The sequence below is a fragment of the Papio anubis genome, chromosome 17 (genome assembly GCF_008728515.1).
Source record: "Papio anubis isolate 15944 chromosome 17, Panubis1.0, whole genome shotgun sequence".
Classification (NCBI taxonomy): Eukaryota; Metazoa; Chordata; class Mammalia; order Primates; family Cercopithecidae; genus Papio; species Papio anubis.
In genome coordinates this window covers 13,777,817-13,792,937 of record NC_044992.1, presented here as the reverse complement: position 1 = coordinate 13,792,937, position 15,121 = coordinate 13,777,817, and the positions used below count along the sequence as shown (strand labels likewise).

The window sequence follows — 15,121 nt, the reverse complement described above, 5'->3', positions numbered from 1 at the left end:
ATGAGCCACGACACCCAGAAGAACTTTCTCTTCACTCAAAGAAACATGGAACAGTGCATCTCAAGGTGTGACCTGCTAGACTACCCACAAATTGTCCTGGAGGAGATACATGCAAAACCTGAGAGGAAGCATTTAAACCTATTATAAGTAATTTGACATTGCGACAGCATCCAAGGCCATATGATCAATGAACTCACTGGCCAGTGTGCGCGTTGCTAATTGTATGGCAGGAGGCACACGGCATGCCCTGTGTGCTTGTCACATGTCATAGGACAACAAATTGAGCCACAGTGGATTGGGGGAAAACGTGGTCCTACAGCAGAGTTGGCTGAGAACTGGTTTAGGAAACGCTGCTCGTTCCAATTTCTATGGTACACATCGGGTATTCTGCTGACACCAGAATAACTGAGTGACCTGACTAGGTCACATCACAGTGTATCCACAGCAAAAGGCTGACCTTAAGACTCACCAACTGGGAAACCCGATAAAAGAAAAGTCAGTTAGGGAACTAAAAAAGTAAAAAATAGGAGAAGCATGTCACTGAAAATGATTTCATCATCACCGTGATTCTGATTTTAATGGGCAGCCAGCTAAGCAGACCTCCACACATCCTCTCCTGCGATCCCTATGAAGGTGTAAAATGAAAAAGCCAAATAGATAAAAGCTCCTGCCCAACTCTCACAAGAATGCCCGTGATGAACTGGATTGAGGACATTTAATCCTGAAATGTACATACCTGAAAAAAGTGGGAAAACCGTTTGCAGCTCCCCACTCTGGTAACAAATGAGAGAAGCTGCCCAAGTGTGAGACAGGAAGGGGCAGGGAGGGCGGAATGTGGGAAGGAGAGAAGATTCTCCCATCTAAAAGCCCAGGGGCTCACCAGGTCCAGCCATTTGTTGCCATGAGAAAGGCAGGCATGGTACTGTCCCATCCTTTATAAAAGCAGCAAGAAATCGGGATTTGTATGTGAAATCTCCCAGCCTGTCAACATAGGCAATACATGTGCATGTTTTAAAACTCCATGAATGGCCGGGCGCGGTGGCTCACGCCTGTAATCCCAGCACTTTGGGAGGCCGAGGAGGGCGGATCACGAGGCCAGGAGATCAAGACCATCCTGGCTAACACAGTGAAACCTCGTCTCTATAAAAATACAAAAACTTAGCTGGGGGTGGTGGCGGGCGCCTGTAGCCCCAGCTACTCCGGAGGCTGAGGCAGGAGAATGGCCTGAACCCAGGAGGCGGAGCTTGCAGTGAGCCGAAATCGCACCACTGCACTCCAGCCTGGGTGGCAGAGCAAGACTCCTGTCTCAAAAAAACCACAAAAACCCATGAACATTCACTGTTAGGCTTCATTGATATTAGGTTCAACAACAGGCAAAACTAACCGGTGGTGGTAGAAGGTGAGATAGTGGTTGTTCTTGGAATGGGGACAGTAACCAGAAGGGCATACAGAGGTAGCTTTGGGGGTTCTTGAACTGCCACTTCTTGGCGCTTGTTACCAACAACATACTTGTATGTTTGCCTTGTGAAAGTCATCAGGTCGTGCACTTCTGATTTGTATACTTTTCAATAAGTATGTAAATAAAAATTTAAATAAGAAACCCAGGCCTGGCAGGGTGGCGCACGCCTGTAATCCCAGCACTTTGGGAGGCCGAGGTGGGTGCATCACCTGAGGTCGGGAGTTCAAGACCAGCCTGACCAACATGGAGAAACCCCGTCTCTACTAATAATACAAAATTAGCCGGGCCTGGTGGCTCATGCCTGTAATCCCAGCTACTTGGGAGGCTGAGGCAGGAGAATCGCTTGAACTCGGGAGGCAGAGGTTGCAGTGAGCCGAGATTGCGCCATTGCACTCTAGCCTGGGCCACAAGAACAAAACTCCGTATCAAAAAAACAAAACAAAACAAAAAAAGAAACTCAAACCCCACAGATTTATAAATAATGTAATGTCTGAGATTTCTTTGAAGTAATACTGAAAAGAGATAACACAGCACTTCCTTAGAAATAATGGAGGGGGCCAGGCGCGGTGGCTCATGCCTATAATCGCAGCACTTTGTGAGGCCAAGGTGGGTGGATCACCTGAGGTCAGGAGTTCGAGACCAGCCTGGGCAACATGGTGAAACCCCACCTCTACTAAAAATACAAAGTTAGTCAGGTGTGGTGGCATATGCCTGTAATCCCAGCTACTTGGGAGGCCGAGGCAGGAGAATCACTTGAACCTGGGAGATGGAGGTTGCAGTGAGCTGAGATCACATCATTGCATTCCAGCCTGGGCAACAAGAGTGAAACTCCGTCTCAAAAAAAAAAAAAGAAGAAAAAAGAAAAGAAATGAAGGGGGGAAGTCTTGGGGAAGGTATAAAATAAAGCCATGTCGGGAAGTGGTTAAGAGAGGGGTGTTCATATGCGGGCTGCCATCTCTCTGAGGTTTCTCCTTTTGTGTAGGGAGAGCTAAATTAACTGGTGCTTCAAGGAAGAGGATGTCCTGCAGAGAAACAATGCACACAAGCCATCTTGGCACAGGTAAGGGTGGTGACTAGCAGAGATAGCAGCTGCAGAGTAAGTAAGGGCCAAGTTCTCCGTGGAGCGCATGAAGTTGGGATGGGCCGGATCAGCTTTATATACGACATTTTTGGCCGGGGCAGTGGCTCACGCCTGTTATCCCAGCACTTTGAGAGGCCAAGGCGGACGAATCACAAGGTCACGAGTTCGAGACCAGGCTGGCCAAACATGGTGAAACCCCGTCTCTACTGAAAAAAAAAAAAAAAAACAAAAAAACCAATAATTAGCTGGGTGTGGTGGTGGGCACCTGTAATCCCAGCTACTCAGGAGGCTGAGGCAGAATTGCTTGAACCCAGGAGGCGGAGGTTGCAGTGAGCCGAGATCATGCCACTGCAATCCAGCCTGGTTGAAAGAGCAAGACTCTGCGTTGGGAAAAAAAAAAAAAAAGACATTTTCATGCACACCTGCTGGGGACTGTACAAAACCCAGTGTCTCCACGGGTGGGGCGTTCACGGTGCTGGACAATATAGCTCAGAAGCAATGGGCCCCAGAGTGTAAAATGTTGGAGGGGGGATGTCAGTGTGATCCCAAGAGCTGAGAATCTGAGTGGCGTGGTTGTGGGGGGCAGCGCAAAGGGCAGGTGGGAGAGAAGGGATGAGTTGGTAGAGGAGGGGATGGGAGCAGGCTTCAATCAGAGAAGGGGAGTCAAATGCACAGATGTTGGGGCAAAGGCTACAGGGATGGCAGGAAAGTGCTGGGTTGACACACGGATGGCGTGGTTGAAGACTGCCACCATCAACACGGGCATCATAGCAACAGAGACAGGCTAGGAACCAGTGTGGGGAGTAAAAGAGAATAGGGACAGAAAAATGGATGAAAAAAACCAGAACCTTGCAAATGCTTTTAAGTGGAAAAGTCTACATCTTTGGGAGGAAAGAAACAACAGAAGAGATGGCTTAAACTGGTCCAGAAGGAACATGGCATTGAATTGCAGCCAGGTAGACAGCCTCCAAGTTGTGGAGTTTGAAAGGCCCTCAGGCTGTCATTCCCTTCTTCCTTAGGTCCAAGAGGTAGAGCCACCTACAGATACAGCTGTATGACCTTAGGCAATCTCTGTGAGTTTCCGTTTCCTCCCTTGGAAAATAACGGAAATCACACAGGAAGCATCACTGTTAAGATTAAGTAAGCGCCTGGCCCACTCGCCTGCACGCAGCAAGTTTTCGCATACTGAGGCTAAGACATATTTTTTTTTTTCCTTTTTTTAAAATCACACAGTCGCTGACTTTCTGGCCCCTTCTTACCTCCTTAGCCCTCTTCGGAAAGCTACTGGAAAAGTAAAATGCAAAAATCACATTTGAAAATTCGTACTACCTTATCTCATGCTTCTGCTTCCTCCTCCAATGGTTTTCAGATTTACCAGTAATTTAGTAGGACTAATGATTTCAAAAATAAAAATAAAACATCAGGCTTAAATTGCCTGCAGATCTCCTCGAGCCCGTAGATGTCAGTCCACTGACTAAAACAGGCTTCTCAGGGACAAGTTCATGGCTCCTGTACTTCCTCAGTGCTTTAAGTGCTGCCTTGCACTAGACAAGAGCAAGTGCTCCGATGGGATTTTTGAGGCAGTAAAACTACCCTGAATGCTACTACAACGTGGGATACAGGTCATTACGCATTTGTCCAAACCCATGCAATGTACAACACCAACAGTGAGCCTTAACGTAAACTGCGGACCCTGAGTGATGATGTGTCAAATGCGGGTTCATCAGTTGTAACAAATGTACCAGTCTGGTAGAGCATGTTGATAGTGGGAGGCTGTGTGTGTGTAGGAGTGATGAGTATTTGGGAAATCTGTGTACTTTATTAAATTTTGCTGTGAACCTAAAACGGCTCTAAAAATATGGTCTGGGTCTGGCATGGTGGCTCACACCTGTAATTCCAGCACTTTGGGAGGTTGAGGAGGGCGAACTGCTTGAGTCTAGGAGTTTGAGACCAGCCTGGGCTAGCATAGTGAGATTTCATCTCTACACATTTTTTTTTTTTTTTAATTAGCCAGGCATGGTGGTGTGCACCTGTAGTCGCTGCTACACGAGAGACTGAGGTGGGAGAATCGCCTGAGCCCGTGAGGTAGAGGTTGTGCCACTGCACTCCAGCCTAGGTGACAGAACAAGATCCCGTCTTAAAAATAAAAAAAAAAAAAAGATATATTTTTAAAAAAGTTCTCAATAAATCCTTGTTAGATGAGTGAAAAAGTAAGTAAACACGATTTACACGAATGTATTATTCATTGACTATAGAAAAGGATTTTAAATGGTCACCTTTGGCTTCCTCCATTAATAAGTATTTTAAATCAATGATAAGGTAATGATGACTGCCTTTCTCTCTTTACCCCATTACTTCCCGCACTCATCCACCCACACACTTGGGGATCTTCCGTGGGAACAGGATGTTTACTGCTTTGTGTATCTGTGTCAACTGGCAGCACTAGCATATGCTAAGTGCCCGGAGGCAGACTGGAACAATCAGAGAAGAGGGCACCAGGGACCAGCCCCATAGCACATCAAGAGGAAGGGCTGGACCCAGCCAGGAGAGTTTCCTGTGCACAAGGCCAGGACGGGCAGGGAGAGGCTGCTCAGCTAGGAAACGGCACCAGGAGCTACCTGGAAGAGAGTTACTGGTCTCTAATTGTGTGCTCTGTGTGTGTCTCTCCCCAGGGAAATTGTACTTTTTTAATGGAAGTAATCACGAAATTTTGTATTTCTTCAACATCTCATGCAACAATGTTCAACGTCTTATGTGCACTTCCCGACGTGCCCTTTTCATAGGCCTTTAGAAACGCGAGGAAAAAGGTTGCCTTTTTCAAATCCACAAGGGTTCTTGGCACCACGGAGGAAGCCTATCCGCAAAGGCTGGGGCTGGGGCGTTTGTGGGCTGAGTCCACCTTGGGCAGCACTAGAAATGGGTGGGCTTATCAGTGCCCACGAGGAGAGATCCCCTCTCCCCTCTGAGGCTGTCCAGGAGAGCCTTCCTTCCCCTCCTCCGGGTAGGAGCGGCTGCAGGGCCCTGTGCACACGGCTTAGGGTTAGGAGGACTAGCCTTACATGAGTGAGCAGCGGGGAAGGTGCTGGGGAGAGGGCGGACCACTCGGTCTGAGTCCAGGTGAGATTCAGGAATCGGGAGGCGGCTTGAGACTTACTGGCCTTTTCCTCCTCTCCTCTCCTCTCCATCCCAGTCCTTCTCACTTTCTCTTCATCCAGTCACTTAATGGGCCAAATTATGGAAATCAAGGTATTCTATGTTATCTCCCGAATCTGCGGAATCGCCTTACAGGCATCCATTATAGAAGTGGGTGGAAAAAGGATTATCCATTTCTTTCCCCCAAAGAGAAAAGGGGGCGGGGAAAGGGAGAAACGAAAAGCGTGCTCTTTGCAAACTGACTCAACTAAATTCACTTTCTTGCCAGCAACCCCGCCCGCTTCCCAGATCCAAAATAAGGTCGGAAAAAGCCGAAGTGTCCTCTCTGGCTGTAAAGAATCCACTAGGGCCCACGTCCTGCCGGCGAGGGCTGCATAAGGCGAGGCGGTCTCCCTGCAGGACTCGGGAGCCGAACATTCGGGGAACACACATCTCCGCTCCAGAAAACAGGAGAATTTGTGCAGGAGGGTGCAGACAGGACAAAGAGAGAGGAACCAAAGGAAGAGAGTACAATAGATCAGCTGATAGGCTCGACTTGGAAAGCGAAGGCAGCTCAGGACCAAATCAGCAGCACGGAGTCGAAGCTGAGCAGGGTAACAGCCAGGCCAGCACCGGCGGGGGCGGGGCGCACCCACTCAGCCCGCCTCTCTGGGCGGGGTTCTCCTCTCAGGCGGAACCCCATTGGTCTCTCCGCAGCCCCTCCACCCAATCAGCATGAAGACGGGTCCCGCCGGCACCGCCCACCTCGGGTGCGGGCCGCTGAGCCAGGCTCAGCCCAACAGGTGAGGCCGGACGGCGAGGCTGGTCACGTGGCCACGGCCGACGACCCGGCCGGCAGAGGGGCGGGGGAGGCGGCCCCAGTCTCGGCTGCCAGCCCTGCCCCCGCACTGGGAAGCTCCGCCATCTGTCTCCGGCTCAGCGGCCCCCGGGCCAGAGGCGGCGATCCTGCGCGACACCAGGGCCTCGCCGATTGATGCCCGAGGCCAGACGACTCGGAGCCATTTTCCCAGCCCGTGGCAGCGCCCCCGGCCACCCTTCCACAACGCAATGTCCAAGCCGACGCCCCCCTTGCTCCCGAAAGGAGCGGACACGTGGCAACGTCGTGGGCCGCTGCGGCCCTGCTGGACACTTCCGTCCCCAGACCTGAAAAGGGGGGGCGGCTCTCCCCCCCGCTCCATTCATTAAATCACGAGTGGGATTCTCACTGCTCTTCCCAATGTTTCTTTCACTCTCCATTTGCTTCTCAAACCTCAAGTTGCCCAGAACTATCTTTCAGCATTTTATGGGTGTCTAAGGAAGGGTGACAGTGTTAAGTAGTGTGGGGCAAAAAACTTGGGAGAAAACAGGGATTCTGAATCCTACGTGTAAGGTGCTTCACGGACACACATGGAATCGTTCACATTCTAGGCAATGGTGTTTAAAACAGTGACCCCTTGGCGAGAGAGTCTGGGCCGAAACACAATCAACTTGATGTTAAACCAGAGTCTTATTTGTTCACATTTGCCATATTTAGAACAAAAATATCTTATTCCAACACTGTATGGTGGGTGTACTTTTTTTTGCTGTCCGGAAAGTATAAACTCCGCTCGGACAGTACTCTTCAACCAGCTCTAAATCTAAAGATACGCACTCATAATTTTTACAAACAGCAATCTTTGGGAGGCAAAACCTGTGCAGTACAACTTTGCTATTTAAACATGTTTCATCCACGACACAGTGAAGTACATTTTCTGAATGAGCCAGTAAAAATATATTTTTGATATTTTTCAGGTTACAGAAATTGTGTGAAATTTGTATTTAAAAGAACTTATAAAGGAAATTTATACCACTTTTATCTATGTACAAATAAAATTAATGGTGGGTTTTATTAGCATTAGCAGTATTTTAACACATAGCCTCTTGGTTGCCATAAAAATTATTTATTATCATTTTATTAAGATGGTAATTGCTTCTCACATCCTAAACTTTTCCCCAAATCTCTTGACAAGAAAAAATCAGAAATAAAAATCAGCATGCACGAACATCAGTTTTATTTGATGTTAGTTTTATTTTGGCATAGTTTGAGAGAAACCTGAGAGTTCCAACAAGGTAATGTTTTAAATATATAAAAAGTTTCATGCTCTACTTACAATTAGTTTTCAAAGATATCAGTATCTCATTTCTTTTCGGTCATGGTAAATGTTTTCATTCGAGGTAGGCAGCATATTGTTTTCATTACCCTTTAAAATATGCCACATACTTGGGGGACTCATTTTGCTGGAATTCCTGACTGTCCCAACAGCCTAGGATTGAAATTTCTCTTACTGTCTGAAATCATCGACTGTTAAATGAGAGAGGTAGCGCCCTATTTGGAAACTAACTCTATTCACAGCAAAAGAAATGCTCATTATGCCCTGCCTTTAGAGTAGGCATTTTGTGTTTCTGTCAATCAACTTAATTTCCATGTTCATAGAGTGAGAACATAAAGTATTCAAAAAACTACTGACATAGAAACCAGTCGGCAAGCAGCCTGAGTCACGTATTTCAGTTCTGAAGCTTTAAATAAATGCCACCTTCCTGATTCATAAAACTAGCTGACTGGTGAGTTTGTCTTTTTAAAAATTCCTGGTGTGCTTTTAATTATAAATAATTTTAGTGATTCAAGGAGTCATTTCGTATAACCAGAAAACCTTATTCCTACAACATATTATAAACCAAAAGATAAATTAGCATACCTACGTGGGATGAGGTTATGTGACATTGACTTTTCAAAATATTAAAAAGTTTTTTTTTTTTTTTTCAGACTAAAACATCAAACTAGAAACTCAGAAGCTGTGACAGGTCATTTTAAAGTTTCAAGCAATACAACTTTAGCTGGAAAACTATCTTTCACAAATACTAGTCTGTGCTAAATTATAAATTTTCAATTATCAGATTTCATTAAAAAACATAATCTAGTTTAGCCAACATGTAATTCCTACTTGTAGTATTCTATTTTGATAAATATTTTTGAAGACATGTACTGCAACCTAATTTTTAGAGACCTGTTCAATAATAACATATCATTTGGAAGATAATAAGTGTAATCTACTTCATATATTTTAGCATCATATTTATCTAAAACAAATGGGTTGCTATTAAATTTTGACTATTTTATTAACTCAGAGCATCTGGGAAAACACTTATGATTAGGTTAATTTATGTTATATTTTCCCTTCAACTTGTAGAAGATTAATCAACCATTTTATGGTCTAATTTAGGTGCCTAATTAAAAACAGAGTTCAACACATGCTCCACTGTCTTGCTAATAAATCTTGACAGCTTTGTAACATGATGGTTTGTATTTCAAATTGTTGCATACAAATGTAGATTTTTTTTTTTTTTTTTTAATCTTCATCCAGCATCTTGGAAGTGAGTTACATACTTGGTTTAAACTCTGGGACTGAGAGAGTGCAATTACTTCAAAATGGATTATCCCCAATCAGATCTTATCTTAAATTTCCCTCAGTGAAGACAGAAACATTCTTTGCTACCAGGTTTTCTGAAGTAGACTAGAAAAATAGGGGGCAGTTTTGTTTTCTCAGCATTTGTTACATTGAAAATGTAGGGAATATTGCTATTTTCAGCTATTAGCCTTCAAGAGAGAGATTTCTGAAGTTACAGAGTTTTCTATTTTCATTCTAAAAAAATCTGCTGAAAGTGTTAGCTGTAATTGTCTGCTGATTAATCAGTACAAGTTAATTATGGACTTGATTTGAGGGCACTCTTTTTTATGAATAAATTAATTCCACGAAGTTCTGGAACATGTCATTTAACCCCACAACCTCCCAGCCTTAAAAAGGGCAAATGGCAGAAGATAAATCTCAAGAGGGACACTCACTATGTTTTCTCTGTCCGGATGCTTGAGGGATTTTTTGTCATTTTAGTGACTCCCTTGATTCTAACTGTCCTTTGCAGAAAAATGAAACTGACACAGTGGTGTGATTATCCTCACTCTAGTTATTAACCAATGTTAGATGTAATAACTAGCCTGTTTGGGGGCTGATATTGTTTTCAAGTGAATGACAAAATCTGCAGTCTGCACTGAGACCACTAAAGGCATGTCAGAAAGCTGTCAAACTCTTCTAAGGCAAACTCAGTTTTGGACCCATGCTATATGATAAATATCCCACTTCGATCACTTAAGCGAGGAAGCGTGATCCAGAATGATCCAGAATGATCTCTGAAGCAGAACTGCCTGGGTTGATATATTAGCTTTGATTCTTCCCAGCTGTGAGATCTTGGGCAGATTGCTTAACCTCTCTGTGCCTGTGTTTCCTCATCTGTAAAAGTACCTACTTCACAGAACTGCAATGAGGATTAAATTTGCTAATCCTGTAAAACTTGAAACAGTGCCTGGCACATAGGGAAAACATTCGGTAAGTGTTAGCTACCACCATTATTATGCCACACACACACACACAAAATATACTTTGTTTAATGTTGGCCAGAGCATTAAAGTGTCAGCTTATTTTGTATAACCCAGAATGGGAAAGGGAGGCAGAGGTGGTAGAGGGAGTTTCTGCCGCTGTACAGTCTAAGGCATATTTTTGTGTAACAAACAATAATTACGCAATATTTTGCTAACTTAATTCCCAAACAGAGGTCATTAAAATTTCAGAATATTTACCAACACTTCAGTAAAATCACAAAGTGAAACTTTAAAAGTTACAGATTTATTTTTTTGACCATTCAAAGTTTAAATTAACATCCCAAGTGTAAATGTACAGGGCAGGTGCTTTCTCCACCTTGGCATATGTGAAATTGTCCTGAAACACAGCCCCATGTTTCCCAAACACTATGGGGTACCCATGGAACAGGAGATAACACCCAGTTTCACCAGCCTGCTTGATGAACCTCTCTGTGGTGCCTGCTAAGTTTGGGAGGCCTGATTCAAGAGGGTTGCATAACGAATTGGAAAAGTCAACCGAGAAGAGTCATCATCGCAGACTAAAACCAACTGCAGTTCCAGTGTGGATGGACAGTCCGTACTAGCACGTTTGATTTTTGCGGGGTCAAGGAGGTAGAAAGGCTCCCACTCTCTGGCCAGTGGCACGGTCAGCTCTGGGCACCACCTCGGTGGGTTCCATCTCTCCGTGACCCCTCCTGATCCTGCTGATGGTGTCTCCTTTTGCCAAGTGGAAGGAAGAGCAATCAAATTCCGAGATGTCATGCAAATCTGCCAGGCCCTGGGCTACTGGTTAGGCCACTAGCAGGCTGTGTATCAACCGATTAAACCCGTTAACGACTCCCAGACACAGCCACGACCTCGTTCTCTAACAGATTACGATGCTGATCCTCAGACTCAACCATCCGTGCCCATCGTTTTTTGTTCTTAATGCCTTCAAAATGTCTCCCCACTCTCATATTCTCTAGTTTTTGAGGACTTGTTTTAACCAGGTTTCTGAATTACAACTCTCCCTGGTTAATTACTATTTATACTCTTCTCCAATTGGCTGCCTGACTGCAGGGACAGAGCGGAGGTACAATGGCGCACACCTCTGGCAAGGAGCAAAGCTTGGCAGACAGGAGAGAACTCCAACGCGGGCGAAGGGTGCACTCTGCGCACCAGATTTCAGGTAAAGCGCTCTGGGTCAGGAGTCTCCTCCTGGCGGCGTGGTCTGTTTAAAGTTAAAAAGGTCGCCTTCAAAATAATTGTGACGTCCATATCTTTGCCTAGACATCCATTCATTATTCTTAAGTAATTAAAAATTTTAAAGTAAACAGATAGCATTTAAAATATTTTTTCCCCCTTAGAAAATATCCACCAACCCTGCGGCCGCGCCAGGCGCTGCTGGTGCAGTCCAGGAACGCAGTGTTTGGGGCCAGTTGCGGCATTTACAGTGGGCTCCTCCGGCCGCCCGGTCCGCCGGGTCACCGCCCCGGGCCCTGTGCCTCCTGGACCCGGGAGTCCTGCTTGTCAGTTCAGAGAGATGGCTCGGGAGGACGAAGAACCTCCCGCCTCCGGCGGCCCAGCCAAGCCCTTGCGACCCCCTAGGTCCAGCCGCCGTGCGTGGCCGCTCGCAGAGCAGCCCCTCGGGCGCAAGTACCCACCCGAACCTCCCGGGCTGCACTCTCCGCTGCTGGCGCGCGGCGAGGGTTTCCATGCGACTTCGTTCTTCATTCAGCGTTTTTGAGTCAATCAAAAAGAACGTGGCAGGTGGAGGGCAGCCGCCTAAGAGACTGCGTGAGCCCTCCTGTGGGGATTTCCATAGCTTGCCCCAGGTGCTTCAAAACCGCCTGACATTAAGGGTTCAGTCCTTTTCCTGCCAGTTCCTCCCAACCCGGCCCCAAGTGTGTCTGATCTCAGAAAATCCTAGGCTGCCTCGGGGCTCTGGCGGGTTCCACCTGGAAGGGCGCTAGTTATAGCCTGCCGCCCGGCCCTGGAATCACCATCCCAGGAGGAGGGGGAGTGGTGGTGGTAGAAGTAATAACAATACAATCGATGACAATAGCTAACAATTAGAGAGGTCCTCACGTGCCTGCGAGGCACCTTACCGTACCAGCGCATTCACTCTTCCCATCCCTGCCCAGAACTTGCATTATTCCCACTGCACAGATGAGAGCATCGAGGTTCACGCGACTAACCGGGACGTGAATCCAGGCGTCGGACTCCAGAGCCCCCATTCTTGTCCACCAGTATCCCGAGAATGGGTCACAGCCTGGGAACGGTGGGAAGGGTGACTGTCACAGCTGGCTAAACCTCGAGACTTGGGCAACTCCTGACAATAATAAAAAACATTAAGGACAAAGGGGAAGGGGTAGGACGAGGCTGGGAAGGGAGCGGTTTTAATCCGCGGGGTCAGCCCTCTTTTATTCTCCATCCCACCCAGGTCCCGAGAGTGGGGTGGGCACAGGGAGAGGGGTTCAGTTCTCTTCTCCTCTTTTGTTTTCCCAAGTCTGGAGCCTCTGTGAAGCTAATTGGGCCTGGAGGGGTGCCTGAACGTCGTGTTGGCTGGGGTTGCGGGTGGAGACCCCAACAAAAAGGTGGGGGTCGGTACCTGGGCCCCTGGTTGAAGACAGTTACCGGAGGTCGAAATCTAGATCTCCTGCCCACTCGCGCCTTACCCGAAGCTCGGGAAACCCAACAGCTCACCCCAAAGACCAGCAGCTGCGGAAAGCAGTGGGCAGAGGCAGTGATTATGACCCGGGGGCTGCTGTCCCTTTGGAACCTGACCCGCAACCCGACTCGAGAACAGAATTTCCGGAAACCGCGACCTCAAAGCAACCCTCATTTCTCAATCAATGGGCCCCCGAATATTCTTTGCCCCGGACGTGTAAAAGCCCCGCGGAGACACGCGTCCTTGCTTTCGCTATCCCAGCACCGAGGCCAGGGAGGCGGAAACGGGCGGCGGTGCCCGGGGGCCCGGACGCCTTCAAAGCCGCGCGCCGCTCCAGCCGGTTGCAGTGCGCGCCTTTGCCCGACAGGGACCAGCACAACTCCACGCTCTGCGCGCCGCCCGCCCGCCCGCCAGGCGGAGGTGCCGGGCCACCCGCCCAGCTCACCCTCCCGAGCCCAGGCAGCTCGCGAGCGAGGCGGGTCTGACCCCCTTGGGGTTCCGGTAACCAGGCTGACTGTAACAAAAAGTTAACAGACTCTGCAGCCTCGGCGGGACGCCACGGCCCCCACCCCCTCTCCCCATCTGGGAAGCAGAAGCTGCTCTAGAAGTTCTTTGAGGGCGGAGACCAACCAAAGGGGCGCAGAACATTCCCAGCGTCTCGGGCTCCGGGAGGAAAAATTTAAGACGGGTCATAAAATACTGTTCGAGTCGGATACCGCCATGGTTGGAGGGTGGCTCGCTTTGCTGAGCGCGGTCTCAGACGCTGCCCTTCTTCTTTGCGGCGAGGTCGCCTGATTAATTCAAGGGCACCATAGACCACTGAGCCGCCAGTGCTCCGCGAGAACTTTCTGGTGGTGTGACGAGAACCGAGCGGAGCGCAACCCTCACCGCACCCAGACAGGATGCGCGGCGCAATCTGCGGTGGTTTCCCTGCCCCGCCCCGGGTGGTCCGAAGCGGTAACACTGCCACTTCCCTATCATACGCCATGTCTCCCTTCGCTCAGGGTCTGAATCGACGATGGAGACCCTGCCCCTGGCAGGGAAACTCACCGGTACCAAGCGAGGCCCTTGTCGTAGCTGCGATCGAAGAAATGGGGCTCCGCACCCACGGCGCGCACGTCGGGGTGCACGCGCAGAAACTCCAGCAGCGCCCGCGTGCCGCCCTTCTTCACGCCGATGATGATGGCCTGCGGCAGCTGCTTGCTCCCAGACCCACTGAAGAAGCTGGAGATGGGGCTTGGGGAGTCCGGCACCTCGGGACTCTGCTCCTCAGGGCTCGCAGCGCCCTCGACCATCTCCTTGCCTGAAGCCAGTGGGGTGGCTGGCTGCGCCCGGAACGGCAGCCTGGGGGGCGTCCCGTCCGGTGCTGTGGCCAGGGCTGGCGGGGCGTGTGCGGCGCGGGACCCGGAGCCCAGCAGCAGCAGCCCCGGCGCGGCAGCGCAGGAGCCGGCGCAAGAGTACAGGAACATATAGAGCCAGACGCAGAGCATGGCGAAGAGCAGCGCGAGCTTCCTCCTCACCGGCGGCGGGGGCGGCGGCGGCTGCGGTAGGAGCCGGCCGGGGACATCGAGGCAAGATCTGCCGCCACTCAGGCGCTGCCCCATGCGCTGCCCGCGGGCGCGACCAGGGGCATGGCTCAGCACATGGCGTGGGTCCCGCCAGGCAGTGAGCGCAGAGAGGGTTTCCCGGCCCGCTGGACGCCTGTGTGGCTGGGTTTATTGCCCCCGCGTGCCCGCGGCCGCCGCTGCTGCTGCTGCTCTTCCCCAGGTGGCGGCTGCAGCTGTAGCGGCGGCGGCTCTTGACATATTGCCCGGCAGGAGCTGCAACTGCAACGGAAAGTCGGGACGGCGGTAACTGCTGGCCGAGGGTCTGCTCCTGGGGCGCGACGACGCGCTCGGGGCCTGGAGGACGTTGCACTCCCGCGCCCTGGCCACTCTAGACGGTGCGCCCCGCCGCACGCCGGGGCTGCCTCCTTGCAGTCCTAAGAACTGAGCCTGGAGCAGCCCCGGCACTTCCCTGCAGAGGCTGCGGAGGCGAACTGCGCAGGAAGAGAGCTGGGGACCGAGGTGGAGTGGGCGGTCCCAGCCTTCCAGAGTGACGGGCTGCTCTACCTACCAAAAATCCCTAACGCCATGCAAATACAGGCACTTCGCCGAGCTCTCAGCAGCCAACCCTCTCCCAAGACGTGGGGGTGTGGAAAGGCTTCTGGGCGGTGTAGGGCGGTCGGGGATTGCCATTGGCTGCGGAACAAGGGGCGGGCCCAGAGGGGCGGAGTTAGGGGCTGGTGACAGGAGCAGACGGTGGGAAGAATACTGCAGTGACCGAGCACTGGGAGAGGTCCTACCCTAC

At 49.7% G+C, this 15,121-nt stretch overlaps 1 protein-coding gene across 1 annotated transcript in view; it reads right to left on the bottom strand.

Annotated features, from left to right (window-relative positions):
- LOC101020174 (heparan sulfate glucosamine 3-O-sulfotransferase 3B1) overlaps nucleotides 1-14,814 on the bottom strand; it is a 49,237-nt gene extending 34,423 nt beyond the window's left edge. Inside the window, exon 1 of the mRNA XM_003912374.4 lies at nucleotides 13,823-14,814. Within this exon, the coding sequence (XP_003912423.1) occupies nucleotides 13,823-14,376 (554 nt within the window). The 5' untranslated portion in view covers nucleotides 14,377-14,814. The remainder of the gene's footprint in view (nucleotides 1-13,822) is intronic.
- Nucleotides 14,815-15,121: the final 307 nt, after the last annotated feature.